This window comes from Toxorhynchites rutilus, chromosome 3 (genome assembly GCF_029784135.1).
Source record: "Toxorhynchites rutilus septentrionalis strain SRP chromosome 3, ASM2978413v1, whole genome shotgun sequence".
Classification (NCBI taxonomy): domain Eukaryota; kingdom Metazoa; phylum Arthropoda; class Insecta; order Diptera; family Culicidae; genus Toxorhynchites; species Toxorhynchites rutilus.
This window is the reverse complement of record NC_073746.1, coordinates 236,190,961-236,215,289: the sequence shown is the minus strand read 5'-3', so window position 1 is coordinate 236,215,289 and position 24,329 is coordinate 236,190,961. Positions and strand designations below refer to the sequence as shown.

At 37.0% G+C, this 24,329-nt stretch overlaps 1 protein-coding gene across 1 annotated transcript in view; it reads left to right on the top strand.

Moving 5' to 3' along the window:
- Positions 1 to 24,329, top strand: part of LOC129775684 (uncharacterized) — a 135,744-nt gene that overhangs the window by 40,792 nt on the left and 70,623 nt on the right. The window contains exon 3 of the mRNA XM_055780696.1: positions 11,813 to 11,994. Coding sequence (XP_055636671.1) covers positions 11,813 to 11,994 — 182 coding nt within the window. The remainder of the gene's footprint in view (positions 1 to 11,812; positions 11,995 to 24,329) is intronic.

Genomic DNA, 24,329 nt, shown 5'->3' with positions numbered 1-24,329 from the left:
GACAATCACATACGAAGATCGATAGCTTTAAGGAAAACATATATTTGGGACATGTAAAAAAGGTCTAACCGAGCCAACACATCTCTCACCGGTACATTGGGATGCCGTCCTCGTTCCCAAAAGGAGTTTTCTAAATTCTATCTGGCGACAAGATACATCTCGCATCACCAAACAACGTGCTCGATGTCGTGATAAACCTGACCACAAACACAGAGATTGCTGCCGGCAAGGTTGATACGAAACATTAGCGCGTCTAAGGCGTCTCGCACACCGGAGCAATAAGCAACTAACAACTATCAACATGCAATAAGCAATATTATCGCCAATTGGGGTTTCCATTCAACTTTTGTACGCTATCGTATGCTATTCCATTCAACGATATCGCTATCGCTTTTGTAGAACAACACATATTGTCGGTTGAAGAGCAACTTATCGCTCATAGGTTGGCAAGTTTCGTTCATTAGCCCTTTAACGGGCCGTGAGAACCAGGCAAGGGATCGACTTCAACTTCAGAGAACATAATCCTTACACAAGGAAGAACACATATTTACCTTTGAAAAAATTTTAACTATTGAAACAGTTATTGTTATTGGTGGCAATATAGTTGCAACTGCCCGTTAACCCTAAAACACTTCACTTTATTGCGCCTTTAGTTATGCAAAAATCGAAACAACATTTCTAGTGAAGCGATATTAATTATTTCAGCGATTTACAATACAGGTCGGACTCGATAATATACTGACTCGATTATATGTGATTAGTCGGGCTTCAAAGAACAAATTGTAGAATGGCTAAAGAACTTCAATTAAATTGATAGAAACAATCTAATTTAATATAAATTTTTAGGATAAAATTAATAATAACACATTAAAAATTATTAACTATTAAGTTTTTCACTTCCAAAATGTTATTAAAATCCACTAATTTAGTTGTTCCACTATATCCTGTACTAAATTTTCTCATCTTTCAAATGAAAGCATCAGAATCGTCTTCCGTAGCGTACTTTTTAATGTAGAGCCAGTTTGAGGCAACAGAGTCCGAAACAAAAAAAAAGTTCTATAACTCTGTTATTGTTGAAATTCGAACATAAGCGTAGGAGGATTTTTTTCATCAAATATGATCGTCTATCACCTCCTGAGATAATCTGGATAAATTTATTTTCTTCATGTGAGAAAGGTGTTTTCTGACTTTAAGGGGATGAATCAAAAATCAAATTCCTCTTTTATTTTCCAAAATCTAAAAATACATGCAAAAAAAAACAAATAAAAAAAATTTTCTTTTGACTAGATTATATACAGGATTTGATTATATACAGTGAAAAGAAATCAAAAACTGTATATAATCGAGTCCGCGCTGTATTTCTAATGCAGCGAAAAAACCTGTTTTTTAATATTGCGTTTCAAAGAAAAAATTAAAATTTGAATTTTCATCAAATACACCATTTATTTTATTGAAAAAAGTATATGATCTTACAAAGTAGATCCCAAATAGTAAATTTACAGTGCAAAACATTTTAACATGATGCATTTTCATCCAATTTAAACAGAATTTTTCGCCGGCTCTCTAAAATCGTGGTTTTGTTACATAAAATTATTCCCAAATTAATATCGCATATTTTTAGCAGCCCAAAAAAAAATCAGAGTATTGCCAGATACCTAAGTAAAATATTGTAAGAATATTCCAAGTGCAGCAAAAGAATATTTTTTATTGGTGGCAATATATAGTTCCCGTTAAAAGGTTAAGCAGATTGTTTGCATAATGTCAGGCGTTTTCATTGCTTTGGTATACGAAGCACAACAAAATATGCTGTCTGTTGCATATTGCATTTTGCAGTTTGCTAGCTGCCTATTGCTCCGGTGTGCGAGCCGCCTAACGAATAGTGATTGGACATGAGTCGAGAGAAAGTGCGAATAAAGTCCCGACTCAAGTCCAGACTTTTGGAGCACGGTTTGAGACTAACCTTAGGGATAATTGAGTGGACCCACCGGGCCAATTCATCCTCGTTTCATTTGCGCTACCAGTTAGCGATGGTTTTTGTTACGGACTTAAGAATAAAATTCATTGAAGGCGATTTGACGCTAATAAATTAATATTAATAAAAAACAAAAAACATACACTCAAACAAGTAAGGATTCTGAGGGCTGAACGGGAACTAACATATTAGGAACGATGTTTGGATTCCAGAGAAGAACAAATTTCTTTTAAGGGATCCAAACAACATTTAATTTTGTTTAATTTTAAGGAAAGATTTACAATAAAAAAAAGAGAACTGGCAATTGTAACGAGAGGAAGAGTTAAAGAGAATTATTACTGGAATTGTTCGCCGTTCAATTTATGAATAAGTTTATTGTCAATTTTATATGATTTTTATTTTTTTTAGGAGATCAGAGCGAGTGATCAGTCGGATTTCGGTCCATAGATGGTCCATAGAAATGAATGCGTTGTTGGCCTGCATTAGTCGTTACTCAAGTTCGTACTAAATTATGGGCTTGTTGTGTTCTGTGTCGGTGGTTTGCTGTAGGCGTTGTTAGGTTATAGTGTGATTGATTTTAACTTATAACACTGTGTGCAAGTTTACCTGTCTGAAGTTCGCGTAGTCCGATAAGTGGTGGTATACAGTTAGGGTTGTCAGAATATAAGCCCAAAGTAGGATGAAGAATCGGTATCCTATACATTATTCTCAAGCATATATTCTGCAGTTATTGTTATTTCTTTAGTCTTGTTTTTCATGCATGACTCCACACTATTATTCCATACTGGAGTTGTGAGTGAATGCATGCAAAATATAAATTGATTAGAGCTCTCTGTGGCACAAACGCGGATACTCTCCTCAATATTCCGCAAAGGGAGAATTTTTTTTAAAGATGTTTTGTGTACCTCCATACCTGATACGTCACTCTCTCAATTGAAGTAGAACCCCGATTTTCCGCGGAATGCTCACCGCGAATAAAGAAAATCGCAGATAACGCAATAAAGGACTAAAAATGAGTTCGAAACACGAAAAAAAGATATTTCAGCATGGAAACTATGTTTTATCAATACAGAAATTATTAAACTATTCATCTACAAGGTCGCGTACACCAGTGGTCAGAAGGCATGACCAAAACAAAAGTGCTTATCATGCACTAACAAATTCCGGAAGGCCTATAGATTTACTATGGAACTCGCTGTCGCGAACAATCGGGGTTCCACTGTATTTGGTTTTCGATAAATTGAGCGACAATAAATTAGCTTGGAAATATTTACACAGAACATTCATATCTTTTTCAATGTTTGAAACTACACTTCTGACATCCGAGCAAGGGTAAAACAATGCTGTGTCATCAGCGAAAATCCTAGCAGTTCCTATAAGTGGTAATTTCTCGATATTGCTTATGTACAACAGAGAGAGATAATTTTATACAAGATCGTTGCTGTTTCCTCGGACGCTATATCTATTTAGTTATTTTAATAATATTTTGTGATCAATTGGGTCTGTAATTGCTCAGATTTGCAGAGTCGTCTAATTTAAAAATCAGCGCAACTCTAGCAACCTTGAGGCAGCTTAGATAACTCCTCCTAGACAAGATTATATTGAATATATCAGAACAAATCCTTGAAAATGCAGTCGGATTCCCCTTTATGACACTTACTGGAATGTTATCAGGACCGCAACTCTTTTTGGCTATTCACCTCATTTATGATCAACAGCACCTAATTTTGGGTTGAGGGGTACAAAAATATCGCATTTCGGACGTGTTCGGAACTCACAAGGAAATATTGTCGTTATGTTTAGGGATTTCGCTTGACCACTGAGCTCCAATGTTTGAAAAATAGTTGAAAATGTTGCATACTTCGTTGTCATTTTTAGATTCCTTACCATCATGAATGAGGGTAATTTGGTTTTTTTCTTTGGAACGCCCTAAAATAGAATTAATTTTTTTTCCACATCTTAGATTGATCCGTGTTGTGCAACTTTTGTTCGAAGTATGCTTTTTTACACCTCCATTTTTCAGTCTGTGTTTTTTTTCGATACGTGATTTAACAATTCTCGTAGGTGAAAGTCATTGGGCTGTTTTTTTAAATTTCATTAAATATCGATGTTTTATTTCTATAAATTTCCATAGGTCGTAAGCCACCCAAGGACGATAATTACCAATGGTATTGACCTCGATAGAGATGGTTCTGGAACATAGCATAGAGTTGTATGTGGACAAGATATTTGTTAGACACTCGTCCACATTTTCTCCGCCCATCACGGTATTTAAAAATTAGAAAACCACGCATCAAGTTTATTGTGATCAATTATCAATTATCGTTCAGTTTTCACGTTCGGCGCGTCTATTATTCTACACACAACATGGTCTAAGATATTAATACTCGCTGTGCGTGTAGTACATGTGTTTGAACTCAAGAAACCTAACTATCGAAGAAGACTGCTATAACGTAACACAATATTATTATTGGACAAATTCACAGGAACATTTATATCACCTACAATAAAAAATGGTCTTTGTTTTGACGAATTTGATCTATTCTCCAAAAAGTCATAGAATTTATGGAAGTGAAAAGAAGGTGGACGATAAACAACTGTAGCATCGAAAAATTGAGCATTTATCGAAATTTGTATTTAGTTATAGTGTAATCCATCTGAGTTTTAGATTTTTTGTTTGATGGAATCTTTTATGAACACAGCGAGACCTCTAGCGAATACATCCCTGCAAAGAAAAATTGCTCCGTATCGAACAATGTTATAGAGGCAACAAAATTCGGTTCTAAGCCAGTCGCTAATCACTATTACATCTATGTACACTATGTACAATGCCTTAGAAACAAATTTATATTATCAAATTTATTTAAGTCATTCATTCCACGAACATTCCATCGAAATATTAGGTTGGGGAAAAAGTAATCCATTATTTTTGGGTAAAATTCAAAACTATTTTTGATATGCTTCGGATTATCCGATTTGGGTCAAATATACACCATTTTGTAAGAAAATTTGCTGCCTTTCTAAAGGTAGCTTCGTAATATCTATATCATAGAGGTCTTGGTTCTTATTAGCGAAAACCCATAGCAATAGCTTTTTACAATCTTCTATTGATCCCTATTTTTAATCAATCTGGAAATTTTCCAATGCGAGAAAAAGGTGATAATTGTTTGGTGCCAGGTCCGAACTATATGGTGGATCCATCCCAATCATGCTCTCAGAATTGTGTGGCCTTGCGTTGTCCTGATGGAACACAACACCTCTTCTATTGGCCAATTCTGAAAGTTTCTGGTCAATTGCTTACTTTGGACGTTCCATTTGTTATTTGTTGAAAGTAGAGATTTTTATTTAGTGTATTGCACTGAAAAAAAAATTAAAAAAAATTAAAAAAAAAATTTTTAAAAATAAAAAAAAAAATTGAAAATAAATTAAATTGGACGTATTTTATTGTTGCAGTATCAGCACCATAAACATCAATCACAATTTCAGCGGCCTGGCTTGCATTTTCGCATTTATAAAAAAAGGTGTAAAATGTACCGAATTTTCTCTATGTTCACCTCCATTGTTAATACCCTGTAACTAATAACTGAATGGAACAAACAAAAAACACCAAAATAATTTTTATAGTGTGAAATGCCACCTTTACGAGCCTACACTTGAAATTGTATGATCAATATTACGCGAGATATTGATCACTAAAGCCAGCTAACGAGAAAATAATCGATAACTTTTTCCCCAACCTAATATTCTTAGATAGTTACCGTCTTTATTTTTAAAACTGATGTTGAAGTCATTTACATTATATTATAGTGGGAAAAAATTGTCGCGTCTGTATGAGTCATTTTTGTAGTGATCGTCCAAAAAAATAATATTAACAAATTTTTGTTTTCAAAGAAAATAAAAAGCGTTGTTTTCTGTTCGTTTTCTTTTTGGTGATGGTGTCTCCGTCAAGTTCAAATATCGAGTTATTTACTTACTAAGATCGTCCCTGTTTTTTATAACTTGTAGTCTATCGCCGTCACCCTTCTTTACTATGATTGATCCATATCTGCCGGTCCAGATGTATTCAATTTCCTGGGATTCACGTAGTTCCTTGAGAAGCTCTGATCCAAACGGAGTCAAATCGTCGCGAATAAATTTCGAAGTTGGTCTACCATATAACAATAAAGAAGGGTCAACTGATGTCGATTGCAGTTTACCTTTCTGTTTATTTTTGTCAAATACTGTTTCTTTATCTGTTTCGTTTTTTAAAATAACTTTAATTGGGACTAGCGTGTAATTTTTCTTTTTTTAATTTAGTCTGGAAGCTGATATTATCGATTCTGACATCTAGTCTACCCCCGGAGATTTAATTGTTTTGTCGATCAATTAAGTTATCTTTTCATTGTGTGTAACGGGAATACCCATAAGTATAGCGTTTTTTTCCATTGATTGCACTATTTACTTTGTCTGTTATGTCTGTATGCGTTTTTTTTCTAAATTTTGATTTCAAGTTTAAGGTCTTCATTTTCTAATTTTAGTTTGTGAAAATCATCAGCAATAGCATCAAACTTAGCAGAAAAAAACTCCTGAGAGTTTTCTATAGCTGTAGTTATTTGTTTGATTTCAGATCGAACATTGAACATTTCTGCAGATACAGCGTTCCTTACAGCGATTTTTATTTCAGTCGTGAGCGATGCAATTAATGCTTGTTTGTCACTGAACATCTCGACTATGCGTTGATAGATTTTCGCACAGTCGGAGTGATGGTTGTTCAGTTCTTCAATTTGTACTCTTAATATTAGGCAGTTTTTTGACTGCCTAATATTAAGAGTACAAATTAAAAAAAAAAAAAAATTTGTGCAGTTTATGGACCCGATACAGTTTCCATTTCCACCGCACAACGATGGTTTCAACGTTTTCGTTCTGGTGTAGAGGTCGTCGAAGATGCGCAACGCTCCGGAAGGCCTGTCGTCGAAAATTGCGACAAAATCGATGAATTAGCCGAGAAAGACCGGCATAGTAGCAGCCGTAGCATCGGCCAAGAGCTGGGGATAAGTCATCAAACCGTTATTAACCATTTGAAGAAGCTTGGATTCACGAAGAAGCTCGATGTATGGGTGCCACACACGTTGACGCAAAAAAACATCTTTGACCGTATCGACGCATGTGAATCGCTGCTGAATCGCAACAAAATCGACCCGTTTCTGAAGCAGATGGTGACTGGCGATGAAAAGTGGGTCACTTACGACAACGTGAAGCGCAAACGGTCGTGGTCGAAACCCTCATTAACGGCCAGGAAGGTTCTGCTGTGTGTTTGGTGGGATTGTCAAGGAATAATCTATTATGAGCTGCTTCCCTATGGCCAAACGCTCAATTCGGACCTGTACTGTCAACAACTGGACCGCTTGAAGGTAGCACTCATGAAGAAGAGGCCATCTTTGATAAACAGAGGCCGCATTGTCTTCCATCAGGACAACGCCAGGCCACACACTTCTTTGGTGACGCGCCAGAAGCTCCGGGAGCTCGGATGGGAGGTTCTTTTGCATCCGCCGTATAGTCCGGACCTTGCACCAAGTGACTACCACCTGTTTTTGTCCATGGCGAACGAGCTAGGTAGTCAGAAGTTAGCCACAAAAGAGGCCTGTGAAAATTGGCTATCCGAGTTTTTTGCCAATAAGGAAGCGAGCTTCTATAACAGGGGTATTATGAAGTTGGCATCTCGTTGGGAACAAGTCATCGAACAAAACGGCGCATATTTGACTTAAAACAGATGATTGTAACTAATTTTATGAACAAATGAAAATTAAAAAAAAAATACCGCAGGACTTTTTTGACAGCCTAATATGTTCCCAAAAGATGTAATGCTATGTCAAACTGTATCAATCCGATATTCACAATCCTTGCTACAAAAAATTCGAAGAAAAATGGAATGAGTTTGAGCACATGAGCATGAGCGCATACTTAATTTTAATATTTGCTGTGTTTTTGTATTATTTTAATTTCATATTTTATTTATTTATGTATTGTTAGGTTAACCGATTGATGCATTTTTGAAGTTTGCATTTTTTCACCTTAGATCGACATGAGAAAGCAGGACATTACGCTACCGATGAATGTCAAAAGAAAATCAATCATGTGAGAAAAAAATTTTAAATTAATTGGATAAAAATAATTTTTGTATAAAATTGGAACCAAATTTTTAAAAAGTCGTAAATTTTGTATGAAATCCAAAAAAAAACTGTAATCTGTATCTACAGATTCGTGGTTTAAGAAAAATCTGTATAAATATAGATTATTCTGTAGATATGTTAACCCTGCTGCCCCTGTGCATTGTTCTCTGGCTAAAATCAAGGAAGGACTTCGTTAAGGTTAATAATAATGCCAAATTTGAAATTTTTGAAAATCCGCGGGGTCCCCAGAAAGCATTTTAGGCTAATCTTGGAAAGCATGCTACGGTTCAATGAACACCTGTAAGTAATGATGATGATGATCCCGCCATCTTCCCTTACAAAGGTTTGAGCAAGACGAGTTATCTAGAAGATATTAACTTTTTTTCTCAACTGATTTCAAGTTTAACAAAAAAAAAACGAACTGATTTTACCTACAGATATAAATTCAAAAAGTGTTATTTTAGTACATTATCAAAAGAGAAGCCAATACTCAGTCTTATCCTCCACTGAGCCGATACGGTCCCGAAAAGGCCCTTGCAGCCAATTGGTCCACCAGAGCACAAGTCCAACCACCAGTCTAGTTTTGGATAGACAATGACTATCCCCATCCAGAGAAGTCGAGAAAATTTCCTTTACGAAAAAATCCTAGACCTGCTCTCACAAAAACTTCTATTTTATATCCTTTATATCCGTGACTTTACTTTTATGCTTTTATTTTTTTTAAACTGATACAAAAGAAAACAACGAAATAAAAAATAAAAATAGTCCATCATCACCAAGATCATGACAGACATAATACAATAAATGATAATACAAAATAAATAAAAAACAAATTCTACACAGTATAATCCGTAAAAAAAAACTTCGTCTGATAGAGTATTTATTGAAAAAAAATATAAATAAAATCTGCAATAAACTGTCCACACAAAGCTATCCGTTCGTATAAAACTTCATCAGTTACTTTTATTCGTCAAAAATAAAAATAAAACATTACAGACAAACCTGTTTTTGTGCGGGGAATAGGGACCGCACAAAAAAAATCGCATAAAAAAATCGAAGCTTCAAAAAATTATGTTCGCTACACAGTTTGAAACCGCATAAAAAAAAGTTCCCTTGAGAAAATAACCCAAACCCTAATAATTTCATTCGTGATCAACATTCGTTATCCTATTTTCACTTTAACAAGCAGCCTACTCACTTGCGCAGATCATAAAATCAACTCTTTCCTCCTAGCAATTAGCTCCTACTGACACCTTAAAACAAACAAAAGAAAACATGAGATTGGGAATTAGCTCACATAGTCCCTATGTAGAGAGATGAAATACATATCAAAGATAAAAAAATGACCGAAGATTTCATTTTTTTCAAATGCCACACAAAAACATCGCTCAAGATTTTTGATGCATTTTTTGTTCGTATAAAAAAATTCTGCACAAAAACAGGTTTTACTGTATTTATTTAAACTTCTCACATCGATTTCGTCTGTAATTTTTCAAGCATTGCAGTGAGTTCTAATGTCTAGATAACATTACTACCGGTTTCACGCGGGATTACTACCGGTAGTCGGATGTTCTCCAAATCGTTCCAGAACATCACACATTGGGATACGGGGAAATACAACGATTCAACCAACTCACGAATGGTCCTAGATTTTTATTGTGAACATGCAGGATCGATTCGCGAAACAAATATTCCGGTGACGCCATCACGTAAACAAATAAACCCATCCCGACATCGAATAGTTACTGTGATTCCATACACTCTTAACGTAATGTAGTGATCATAGAATAAAAAAACGTTTGTAGATGTTGATCTCATGAAACTAAAAGCCTCATAAGGTTGGCGAACGAGAATGCCAAACAATGTGAGCTATTTGGGTTATCCTAATCTTCACAGGCTGTTGCCGATGACCACCAAATGGTGTTCAAAGTGTTCAAACGAAAATCAGCCGTTTTCGGTCGCTGTGCAATACCCTTTCTGAAGCCATTGCCAGATGATCGCTACGGCATCCAATCGAAAACATCATCTACACATAGGTATTTTCCCCTCTAACCCCAGTCTCAGGGAGATCCACTGCTAATCGGTGCCGGTGTTCGCTCTTGTGGTTCCGAAAAATAAGAAGCGGATCAAATGGCCAAACAACAAGTCGTCTCAAGCGTCAACAACAGTCGTCATCACCATCATCTGCAAGATACGGCCGGAACCCCACCGGGAAGGTCGGATGGATCATTGTAGGGGGAAAGAAGAAAAAAAGAAAAATAAACAAAACGCCAGAAAGATTGATATTCGAAGTGAGGAATTCCCAAAATATCCACTATCAATGTTCGAGGATTAATATAGAGATCTTGAGACAACGGCGGCCTGCGTCTCGCCGAATAGGAATTTCCACGCGTCGTACAGCCAATCAGGCGGGTGATCAATGATCATTGTCCAAATGGAGATCATTCATCGGTGAATTACTTTGTCGAACTAGCGATGATCGATTCCCGCGGAGATCCGAAGGTCCGAAAATGAAATATTAACAAAACAGAAATTATGACAATAACAAATAACCGCTGGCCGGTCGCATTGACAGTCCAGCGATCGCTAGAATACGATAACCGGGGGGATCTATTGAATTGTTTATATTGGGTAAGCTTTAGGTTTCCCTCTTTTCGGCGATACGATCAAGGGGAGCAGAGATTTGTGCGCTTGAAGTTAAACCGAAAAATAAATTGGCTCCGAGTGCTTTCCTTAGGTCGATTAATCTCCGCTTGGGCAAAGATAAGAGCAATAATGACAATAACACTTTCGTTTCGATGAGTGATGGTGATATGCTTTTGAAAATGATCGCCGAAAACAGATGTTCATCAGCGCGTGAGTCTGCGATCGCGCGATATGCGGTAATGATTGAGGATGGGAGAATTGGGTTTTCTGATCAACACCACCACGAACAGATCCATAGGAGACGAACGGATGTTTGTTAATGATGCGCCGAGACGAGGTATCACATTTATTTTCCACATCATACGTAGAAAATGATAAGTATTTGGGTAAACGAGATAACGAGATACCTTCAATAGGAATACAAAAACAATTTGTATTCTTTGGCAGTTTCTTACGATCGATAAACTAGACACGTCAAAACGTACCATTCACGGCACATAAGCAGATAGTTATCATAAATCAACAAATTATGTCGGTGGCTTCCCAGCACAATAATAATATAACAATTGGGACCGCCCATGAGTAATTATGCGGACGCCACGAGCGGTGAATGGGAAGCGGGACTTGTGGGTGGTTATTGTTGTTATCGCGACGCGACCACATGTTGGTGGCTTCCGAACGCACGTGATTGAAATTTGAATTTAAACGATACGCATTACGCATAATAGCTTCAATTTAGGTTGTTAAACAAATACTCAAAGTAGAACTGCGATTCGAAGTGACTGGAATTGAAATGACTGATAATTTGGAAGTTTTCTTTTCAGTAACCATTATCGTCTTGTAGGTTATCAAGAGAAGATATGAAAAATAGTATAATTTTGACTTGAGGGTTTTTTTTGCATTCTAGAAAACTTACTTTCTCCGGAGGTATTCTTTAAATTGGAATTAATAACCACCTTAAACCAGAATTTACCCAAAAGTAATGACTGTACAGCTAAAACGAATTTGGGTTTTCCTAATAAGCGTTCTCTCCTATCGCTTCCAGATTCGACGCCAACAAATCAACCAAAGGAGCCTCGAAGCTGCGACGCGATCTGATCAACTCGGAGATTGCGAACCTGCGGGACTTGCTCCCGTTGCCGCAGTCTACCCGCCAACGGTTGTCCCAGCTGCAGCTGATGGCACTGGTTTGTGTTTACGTGCGCAAGGCTAATTACTTCCAGCAAGGTAAGTGAGGGAAGAGAGCCGAAAAAAAAGGAGACTATGTTCAAGTTTTGCTTCGGCAATCGATCCCCACAACACTTTCGTGTTGGATTTATTGATATCAGTTTATTAGATCGGTACAAGCCCTGCGCTGCTGTCGTTACTATTCACCGGTGTCTAAATATATGTAAAGCCGCACTGGGATCTGGCCTGGTGGGGAGAACAAAACTCTGGCTGTGAGTTCCGGCAATGTAGATAAAATGGTCCCTTGCTTACCGCTTTTTTCGACGATAATACCACGGAACTTAAACTTTAAAGTTGATAGTTGGAAAAAATCTGCCTCTAGAACACGATCGCTGTTCCTTACTACATCGATTGCGGGTATATGTGTTAAATGAATCATTCCACCGGAAACAACTAAAATAATATTTTTTTAAATTAACATTGACAATGAACCCACCGCTTGGGTGCTTGATCATAGTGAAGAAAAAGGCATACGGAAATCTTGTTTGCAAGTGATATACATAAATGAGACCGAAGAGAGTCCTAACTAAACTCGTTGGAAGTGAGGGACGGAGTGGCAAGAGAAAATTTCCACTCCTAGCGTAACCAATCTTGAACTTTGGATGTGGGAAACACGATCGACAGGAGATAAAAAATCAATTTCTGGTGTTAAGTAAATTAGTTCCGCTGTTATGAGTTGAGCGTTCGTCGGAGTTTCATTGTGAGGCAAAGGGAAGCATTAGAAATGGGTGTTTGACGTTGTTGCTTTATGTTAATATGCTTTGAATTTGGTTTGCATTGATTTAAAAAAAAAAAATTCACTGCTTATATTGTTTCCTACAAATATTGCTATGCAAATTACCCTTTCAACTGTATTGTCGTGCAATATGTAGACATTTCTAAAACAATAGTTCAACAGTGTCATATGTTCCCATTTTTTTCACCTTCTACAACCGCATCAACCAACACGTATCTTTTGTCCCATTTTTTTATTTTAGGCTCATTAGCATTTTAGCTGTAACAGAGCCGAATTTTTATTCGTGTACATGTCACATGTTTATCATATCTATAATAAGCACATTACACAGTTGCCATTTTCGGCGTAAGAGTATTCCCTTCTATACCATTGCATATGGTACATTTACATAGTAGCCATTTAGGCGTAAGAGTATTCCTTCTGATCTTCCATTATCCAGTTAGACCACCGGACAGCAGAGACAGTTCATTGGTCATTGTTGAGTTATTTATAGAACAGCAACCCGATGTGTCTTGCAAACAGAGCAGTTGTATGGATGAATCTATCTTATTTCGACCATGGATCGATCTCCATCACTGATTCTTGTTGCGTGGACGTAGTTATTCTGTAACAACACAAAGATGGTCAATGAGGGCCTTGAGTTTTGAACTCACGATCGATCGCTTACTAAGCGAACGCGCAACCACTGTGGCTATGGAGATCCCACGTATCTTTGATGGTCATTATTTTGTGCTAAACTGCTTAGGTAGTGGCTGCGCTTTGGCGCATTCATAATATCTCGAATGGGAATTGTGCTATGATGAAAATATATCGGTCACGAAACTCACGATTTGCAAGGAAAGCTTAACTTAAAAAATAAAGCTGTACCGTTTGAAGGATTGCAATCTGGTGATTATCTGAAAAGATTTAAGTACACGGAGCTAATTGGTAAAGGTTTCGGTCAATAGATACAATTTTGTTATAAAATATTTGGTGCCAATGACAGACTTCATTATCTTCAGATTAGCGTGAGATGTTTTGCAAACTTGTGCTTCAACATACGCCCAAATCGTATAATCCACCGGGTTAAGGTCTGGACTTTTAGAGGGCCAACAATCTTTCGGACAAAACTTCATGTTTTCCATCAGTCATAGTTGGGTCCGATTTGACGTGTGACATGGCGCTCCAAACTGTTGTGGGACAACGTGTTGATTCTCAAAGAAGTTGGCCTTCACCCAGGGAAGCACTTTGTTCCTTCAAAATATACACACTTATTTTATCACCAGCATCAATGAAAACAGACAGCATTTTCAAACCATAGGACGTCACCAATCATCATGATACCGGCCGGACGTTTGGTTTGGAACCTTAACTTCGCTTTCTCCGGAACATCCACTGCTTCCACTACTTAGGCCTTTTATGCCAAATGACATTCTACCAGCTTGGCAATCTCCTCCGACGCGAGCAGCTAAACCATAATCGCTTCTTTGGTGTGAATTTTCACAAATTTGCAATGTAACAATCCGATGTTCTGATGAAGCACTAGAAAGTGAGCGTAAATGATACACTTCCAATAGAGATAAGTCATGAATTACGCAAATTAATCCAATATTAGAGTTAAAACATTTTCGCAGTTTGTTGAAATGCAACAAACATCATAGAATACATATTTATTTTAATTTTATACGAGAGTTTGATTTTTTATGGTTACATTTGCTGGAAACATGGAATGATGGAATGCACTTTCGGTGAGAGATTTACTGCCGCATCACTAAAATGGCTCTAATTCGGTAAATAATAGGATTTTCGAAAGGTCCTTTCTAGAATATTATTGAATGCTTAAACTATGGAAGGAAAAAATGTTTTTTTTGAAATTTTTAGACTTGATACTTCGAATTAATGGTAGTCGCTGGGAAAACACATTCCCTGCATTCACATCTGCCCAATTGGTTCAGAGATATTTGAATCAATGTTTTCTGGGATTAAACGGTTGGTGGAAAACGGGTTTTTAACCACTTGACGGTAAATTTTTCGATATTATGTCGAGGAATAATTCAATCTACAAACAGGATGGTGGTTTGAAATGTTTGTTAACGTGCGAATTCATTCTAGAAATCCGGCAGTTTCTAGGTTATGTCGATTTACCGCAAGCTTTTCGAGTTATTTTCAGTGATTCAGCGCAACATTTTGAGAATGAGTCTTTGTTAGATATTTCTGTCCATCGAAAAAAAGCAAAGTAATACAACAATAATTTTTTTCTGATAATGCATGTAAATGATCGTGTAATCGTAGAAAATCCTCAAACCTTTGAGTAGAATCAGCTCACTATAAATAATCGAAAATAACCCCTAAAAGAGTCAATTTGGAGTATTCATTTAGGGAATGCTGAAAATGAAGTTTTATTATAATATCTACACTGCATAAAATGTAATGAAAACTGCACTTCACTGACACCTACCGTATTCCGGGGAATGTGGGAGAAATCTCATGAAAATCTGGTGAACATACTTAAACTACCAAACATCGATCGTCATCTTGTTTGTTGTTTGTTCGGTTGGATTTTTTAATTTTTTTATTAGTGTGACTATCAGATTTTGACCAAATTGCCACCATTAACCTAAGAGACGAATGAACTCTCAGAGTTTAAAGTCTCTCTAATTCAATACCTTCCTTCCTTCCACCATTAACTCTTCTCGGAAACTTGGTAAAAAAGTAGAAGAGTCTGTACCTAAAGCGAATGGACGGAAGTCGACATGAGACTGTGATTGTTCGGAACAGCTTATTTTGGATTGAGTTCTTTCAATTGTTAAAAAAATCCGTAAATTTAACTCGTTCGCTTCCCCAAATGGTGGTCCTGAACAGGGCCGTTGGTTATATGAATAAATGTGAAGGTTGAAGTGACAGAAAGAATCCAAAACCTTTATTTATTATTGTTGTCTATCTTCAATAGTAACTGCTGATATTTTTCTTCTTCAATAGTCGCGAACGAAAATTAAAGAGAATCATATTCGGTCTGTAAAACAAAACGAAATGGCAAATGTGCTACAGAAACGTGATGAAAGAAAAAATTTACTAGAATTGATTAATATAATATGGAAATCAAGAATGAATCTAGATTTTAGAGATAATCATAATAAGATTAGCGGATGTAAAATGATTAAGACGGTTTCGAGAGAATTATTTTGAAGACTAGTTCCCGTGAATTGCAAACTACAAATCAAAATCGTGAAAAGAAACCACGAGATATGTTTCTGGAATGCTGTATGAGCCAAATGATCCTTATAAAGATCTCTGAGTGCATATAATCATCATTGTCTCGGGAAATTGGTTTGTTCATAAGCCTTACCAGACTTTAAATCGAAAACAATTTCCAGTTCATCAAATATTACAAAGTGTATAGCATACCGAATTATGAGTGTTTTTATGTGGTGCACGAAAAGCTTTTTGCTAACACGTAATAACTAATGACCTGACATACTTTCAATGGATGCAAATAAACCTGTCCACAGCGTATGATATTTCGCCAATCAAATAAACAAACAAGTTATCAAAGCGCACAATAGCTACCAGCAATTAGCCCAAACCCTTTTGCAGCCCTAAGGGCTGGGAGTGGTCCTCTACTGCTGCTGTTGCTGCACGTGAGCTTCTTGTTCGATACCGTAAATGACGCTTGCGCATTTGACTGCCACTAACCAACCAACCAACCAACCAACCCACCCAGCTGACAGCCCAGCGTCAGCGATAATCTACGCTAAACTCTCGGAACATTTGGCTAATGAATGGCGGTGCATTGGTAGAGCTTTGTGCGCAGCAACGGGCGAGCTTATTAGCGCTACATATACCATTTTTCCGCGGGATTTGATTCATAGTGTGGTAATTTATTGAGCGAATCAAACTGCATTTTAATCCATGCACAAAGGGCATACACGAATGTCAACAATGGTCTCCCATGTGCTTGGATTGTGCATTTGGGCCCTCGGGAGGTACCTTCATAGGAAATTCCTCAGTACAATTTCTGCAATAAGTGAACCACTATTTCCAGTTTAGTTGAAGTAAAGCTGGAGATTCAGTTAATAAGACAAACACTTCTGAACCACACTGTTAATCGACAAGCCCTTCTCGGAACCACGACAACTTGGCGTGAGAAACAATCAAATTTGAACGGAGGGACACCTCAATCTCTGCACAATCCAATTCACTGCATTGCCGCAGAGTGTCCACATTTATATGTACGTTTAAATGAATTTTTAATTGAATTGATTCCTGTTTACATTTGTTGCTGGTAATCGCCCCCAGGCCGCTGCTTGAGATAATGTAAATTGCTAGATGTCTACAAATGCGGTTTTCACGCTTTGAGAGGAGTACAAGTGAACCCTTGCTAATAATGGCTGAGCATTACAGCGATTATCGGCATGTTAGCACCTTCGGGCATGAAACATGAATGTGCAGCCCGCAAGGTGAATCCCAACTCCAGGACATAGTTTACATAATTAATTGACGTTTCACAGTTTCTTCGCGTCGTCAATGTCAACGTCATCGGGTGCCAATCCTGCCGACACATTCGATTGACACAACAATTGAAGGTTGAGTCGCTCGACTGCGTCTTAATCATATTCGTGAAAACAACGCCACCAGGATGTGCCATTACGATTACGGCATGAGAACAGCATAATCTTTGAGAAGACATCCGATAAACTAGCGGCATCAGACTCACACGATGCCGTGGAGCAGATTCCGAACTCCAGCTGTGTGACGAAGGATGGGAGTGGATTGTACATCTGAAGATCCGTTTCGAGTTGTAGCTAAAATCCCCACTTTATGACCTAGTGTAGCGATTGTGCTGCGAGTAATAGTTTAATTTTAGAAGTTGCGCGGAAATCGATTGATATTTGTGAATGGTTTAGTGGATTCCAGCAGCGAATGATGATTTATTGTGGACAGTTGTGCCTGAAGTATGTGGGCAAATTCAACTATCCAAAACATCACTGCGGGCGAACTGTGTTCCAAAATAATCAAATTATCCAAAAAAAAAAAAAAAGAAAACCATCAATAATGCTCGGAACTGAAGCAAATTCAAAGTAAATAGTTTAATGTCGTATTTTTAACCTTTAACGAACGAGCGCATTTTTCTAGAACGGTGACGAATTGCTTTATTTATTTGCTTTATTATATTAGGCTGTCAAAAAAGTCCTGCGGTATTTCCGCGAGGTGTCGTTGAAAGCGCGTAGTTCTAGTTGTATTCATTGTATCGAGTCATACTATAGCTTGTTGGAAAGGTTTTTTTGCGCGTCCTAGTCCTTGACAGTGTTTTGTTTGGTTAAGTCGTTCGTGAGTTATAGTGTCGCAAATATGGAGCAAAATAAAGAGAAATCCGACATATTTTACAGTACTACTATGACAAAGGCAAAAATGCATCTCAAGCTGCCAATAAAATTTGTGCAGTTTATGGACCCGATACAATTTCCATTTCCACCGCACAACGATGGCTTCAACGTTTTCGTTCTGGTGTAGAGGTCGTCGAAGATGCGCCACGCTCCGGAAGGCCTGTCGTCGAAAATTGCGACAAAATCGCTGAATTAGCCGAGAAAGACCGGCATAGTAGCAGCCGTAGCATCGGCAAAGAGCTGGGGATAAGTCATCAAACCGTTATTAACCATTTGAAGAAGCTTGGATTCACAAAGAAGCTCGATGTATGGGTGCCACACACGTTGACGCAAAAAATATCTTTGACCGTATCGACGCATGTGAATCGCTGCTGAATCGCAACAAAATCGACCCGTTTCTGAAGCGGATGATGACTGGCGATGAAAAGTGGGTCACTTACGACAACGTGAAGCGCAAACGGTCGTGGTCGAAGCCCGCTGAAGCGGCTCAGACGGTGGCCAAGCCCTCATTAACGGCCAGGAAGGTTCTGCTGTGTGTTTGGTGGGATTGTCAAGGAATAATCTATTATGAGCTGCTTCCCTATGGCCAAACGCTCAATTCGGACCTGTACTGCCAACAACTGGACCGCTTGAAGGTAGCACTCATGAAGAAGAGGCCATCTTTGATAAACAGAGGCCGCATTGTCTTCCATCAGGACAACGCCAGGCCACACACTTCTTTGGTGACGCGCCAGAAGCTCCGGGAGCTCGAATGGGAGGTTCTTTTGCATCCGCCGTATAGTCCGGACCTTGCACCAAGTGAGTACCACCTGTTTTTGTCCATGGCGAACGAGCTAGGTAGTCAGAAGTTAGCCACAAAAGAGACCTGTGAAAATTGGCTATCCGAGTTTTTTGCCAATAAGGAAGCGAGCTTCTATAACAGGGGTATTATGAAGTTGGCATCTCGTTGGGAACAAGTCATCGAACAAAACGGCGCATATTTGACTTAAAACAGATGATTGTAACTAATTTTATGAACAAATGAAAATTCAAAAAAAAATACCGCAGGACTTTTTTGACAGCCTAATATAACGGAATGCTCGGAAAGGAATGCTCCAGATTGCATGCATAAAATTGCCAGAAGATTACATATGAAGTTCGCCCATAAATAAAACTTCAGGAAACGCATTCAAAGTTCTTAGGTAAACATACGAGATAAAGAGTTGAAAATTATGATTAACAAATTTCCAGAACATAAAGTTTAACGATAAAACTAGTTTCAACTAATCTGATAGTTTTTATATAAGGATTGGTAATTTCTTCTAGATTTCTTCTATTATTTTAACATAGGTGTTGAGATTTTATTTAATACTAACTGATCCGGCTAACGTTTTGTTACTAAACGAACGTTCGTTGGTTCAATCGTAGAACTCGTCAATTATTGATCTTCTAATTGGTCCTTTACAATTTATTTTTGTTAAAATATTTCTATTACTTCTATTAAAACTAGGCACCATAATATAAATTTGTTTTCAGACACCATTTTCGCCCAAGATTCTTGATTCTCCGTTAAATGGAATACATGTTTCATACAGAAAAAAAATCATTCATAATTTTCGCTTCACACCAACAGAGCAAGAAGTTTGTCCAACTGGGCTAACAACGATGTCATTATAGAACACATGCGAATTATTTTTTTTTCGAACTTCTTCTCAGAGCTTTCCAAAAATTTCTAAATTTCAACCATAACATAATATTGATCTACGGACAGAGACGAATACAACTAAATAGATGTCTTTATTTTGGTGTATTCGTCTCGGACGATTACTTTCTTGGGTGTGGCGATTACCAACACATTAGGTCGTATGAATAAAACAAAGTATTTACTTATTCTGCCCGTTTCCAAGTAAAGTAAACTCTCCTAGTATTTACTTGAATCCGTATGAATAAAAGTTTACTTTACTAGTTTGATTTTCGAATTCGAACATATTTTTTACTTTGTCAAACATCTATCAACTGATTGTTAAGGTTTTGTTTCAAAACGTTTTTTTTGGACAAAGCGTGAATTCGCGATGAAAAAGGAATAGGTCCCTATCTCGTTAGTGTAATACCTATCATATTAGTAGACACGAAGCCAGTTTTCAAATGTTAAAATTTTAATGAAAATGTTCACATCATGTTATTTAATCACTTAAAACACTTTTTTCCGACTTTTATTTAACCCTTTGTCTATACATTTCCAACATCATTACTGAAACTTTTCATTATAATATAAAGTTGTCTTCAAAAACAATATCGTACAAGAGTTTTTCACCACCTGCAAACAAAGTGTTTTTCATTTGAACAGAATGCCAAATTGGTACGGAAAGGTTATTTTTCATTCATAATTTAAATTTTAAAAACGTGTTCATTCCGCCTGAAAATCAATCAATTTTTTTACGCTCCCCTGAACTAGTAAACGAAGCTCAATGCCATCAATGCGGATCGTTAACTTGTTTAACTTCAAGCGCAAGATAGCAGCATTAAACATAAATCGGATATGACATCAAAACGAATGATAGTGTTTTCAGATCCAAAGTATGCTCATGAGCATACTTGATAATAACGAAGTAAATACTTAATGAATGCTGTTTTATTCATACGAAATCAGCTAAACATCCATTTTCGAAAAGTAAATACTTTGTTGTTCCTTTTATTCATACCAAACGTAGTAAAAACTTAATCTCACTGCTCGACTGCTCGAATGAAGTAAAGTAAAGATGAATTTTGTTTTTATTCATACGGCCTATTTCCACTTCCATTTATATAGATAGTCAAAATGATTCGATTCATACTAAATACTTATCATTATGCTCGATAATTGATCGTCATTTTGTAGATAGTTAGGTTTTTCGGATAAAATACAGACAGATTCGAAATTATTCTACGGTCTCACTGATTCCAGATACTACGAAAATATGAAAAAGAAAACACAGGTAACTTTGAAAAAAATAGTTCTTTTTCATGAAATTTCTGTTAGAGGAATAAGATTCATTGCGTGTATCTTTGATCCAGTATTAGTACAGTATGTCCCATAACAATTGTAAAATTAAAAATTGACTCAATATATATAAAATTTACTCAATATACTGTTTTTCTACCTAATTGGCCAAATTATTTTATAAAAACGTGTTTTTCAATGTTTTTTACTGAAATCAAAACAGACAGAAAAGTACAACATTTTTTACGATGCGGGCGATATGGTCATATAGTGGGGAGAATATGGACAGGTTTGTAATATATGAAGCGTAGAGGTTTATCGATCGCGAGAGGAATAATTTTATTCAACCAAGCTCTGAACTCATCACGAATGTCCGTTAACTGATGAAAAAATCGAATTGATCCTGCTAGAAATGATACCGTGCTTTTCAGCAGTATAAACGAACAGAACCTCCATTATTTTGCTTTTGGTTCCACTCAGCTTCCAAACAGTCTACGTTTGGCGATTTGATGTCCATTTATAGACGCAGGGCATTCCTTAGGAATAGATTAAACAGACTTTTCACAGTCCATCTCACTCCCACTGGCAACTGTCCGTTTTACCCCACCGGTACAATTATTTCAATAATTTTAATTTTCCACTCAAAAATGAATTTACTTTTCCTTACATACCTAATGTCGCTTCTCTGTTAACTTACAAACCGAAATATAACCACCAGCGAATTGAGTTATGATAATAAACCACTCAAAGTGCTTAACCCTCTAAGACCAAAATGTTTTATTTGTCTAAAAACCCCATTCCACTTTTGTCTCGAATTTCCGACTTTCAACATAAAATACTTCTAGCAGAAATCTGCCAGCATAACACCAATGTGTATGTGTGATAGATGAAAATACAGTAGAACCCTCATTATCCGCGAGCGGATGATCCACGGTGCGGTTTATCCGCGAAAGCGAGTTCCATAGTAATTCTATGAACCTACCCTAAATTTGACAATGAGTGGTAGGTTTTGGTCATGACTTTCTCATTATTTGACAACTGGTGTACACGACCTTACAGATGGATAGTTCAATGATTCCTGTATTGATGGAACATTGTTTTCATACTGAAATATCTGTTTTTTGTGTTTGCACCTCATTTTTAGTCATTTGTTGTGTTATCCGCGATGAGCTAGCCCGACTATTCCGCAGATAATCGGGGTTCTACTGTATTCTAAAGACATTCTAGTGGGGGTGAACATTGAAAATAATGTCTAAATAATTTGAACAGAAAATTAGTGAAGCCCGTCTAAAAGCGGGTTGGGTTGTAGAAGGTTAATACCGAAGCAGCTAAAATTTTCCACTTTGATCAGTATTCATTGCCTATGGCTTAAATATTATTAATAACATGTAGAAGGTGTTCTCATTAACAGAAACCTGAAATTCAAAATGTAACTATACAAATCAACCACCTGTCCATATTACCCAGCTGTCCGTATCACTCGCGTTTCCCCTATGCAATCTAGATTCAGAAAAAAACTATGTACAAGCATCATCAAACACACGAATGACGAATGAAATGTAGATGTAGTATTTGTAGTAAATAAATGAGTATTTTATGCTAATAAAATGGATTTTTCTCTACAACGAAAATTTTCGATGGTACAGATTTTTGGAAGAAAAAGTACAGATGAGAAAGATTTTTAACCCCTCTGGTACAGATTAAAATGTAGCAACACTGCCCTCTGGTCATACTGGTCATTGGTTCGTAGTATCCTGGAGTATACTGCATGTGTGTGGGTTCCATTTCACACAACCCAAACACTCTGAATGGAGAGAGTTCAACGCAGCTTCGTTCTCTATGCCTTTCGCTTATTACCGTTGTCAAAGAACATGCCCGATTATGACTATTATGATCCAAACGTTCGAATCTACAACAGATTTTTATCTTTGATTTGATTTCGAGAAACATCGACTACCCCCAATTGTTGTCCAGTGTTTCGTGTTATGCTTTTACACTTCTGACTACTTTGGACTCAGTTCGTAAAAAATTCTTCCACTTTTCTTCACGGATTTACTTTTGCACGCATTCAAACTAAATACAAACCGGAATTTCCGGGTTTCGACGTACTAACACGTATTTGCTATTTTGCTATTTTCGGCATAAAATCGTGGTGCAGGGTCTACAGGAGATAACCTGTCACGATATGCCATGTAGCAGGTTACATTGGAGAAGGCTTTCTCTGGTTAGTATATCGGTATCGAAACTAGGGTAGACTATAAAAGTATCTACCCGTTAAGACCGAATGATTTGCAGAGTCCAACTTCAGTTTAAGAGTCATTTTATTCATACTGTTCGCTTGCTTATATATGATTTACAATTTGTTCCTATATCGTATATGTTATTATATGGGAGAGCGTGACAAAGGGAGCGACAATGCCGAAAATGTTGTTATTGCTAAGTCAGTTAAATTTAGTGCACATTGAACTTGGCTGTATGTGTAATTTTAATCCTGTAGTATGAATGCGCCTTGGTACGGACTCCCGAACGCATGAGGTAAAGAATGGGGAGTAATAACTTCCGATCGTACGTGTGGCACATGTGGTTGCATTTGCGTTATTTGTGTTTTTGTATACTAAGCATTTTTTAGGTGAACGGCCTCTACATTTGTTTGGTTTGTTTGCTTTTGATAGTGGTGCTCAAATCATGTGCTATTACAGCCTTCCTCTCATGTTTCTAACGTGAGGCCATCCGAACACGGGTTAACCCGAACAATCGGAGCAACCATTTGACGAGGTTGACTTAAACTGTTTGAAGCAACCTAGCATGTCGAGTTGCCGCTGTTTCAGGTTAACAACATTTTCATTCAATTTTTGTTCGCGTCATTTTCTGTGGTTCGTTAAAAGGATGCCAGATAATTTTGTTTTATCTGTGTAAAACTTTTTGTCAATTAAAAGATGTGCTTATAAAAGATAAGATATGTTCAATGAATCGATTAATATGTATAAGCAAATAGAAATGAGTGCTCGTTATGCATTTGTGTTTTACAATATTTTCATATTGATGACAATATATGTTATGTTGTTTGATTAGCTATCCCGGGTATAAAATTACAGTACATGCAAATATTACAATTATACAAATATTATTGAATTTATAGTGAAAGTAGATATTGTGGTATGCTAATGCTTTTTTTCAAAAACTTGTAATTTTAATTGGAAATATTTGGTCGTCATAATGGAACATTATAATGTTTGAATTTACATTTGAATATATGAATTCACATTTGAATATTTGA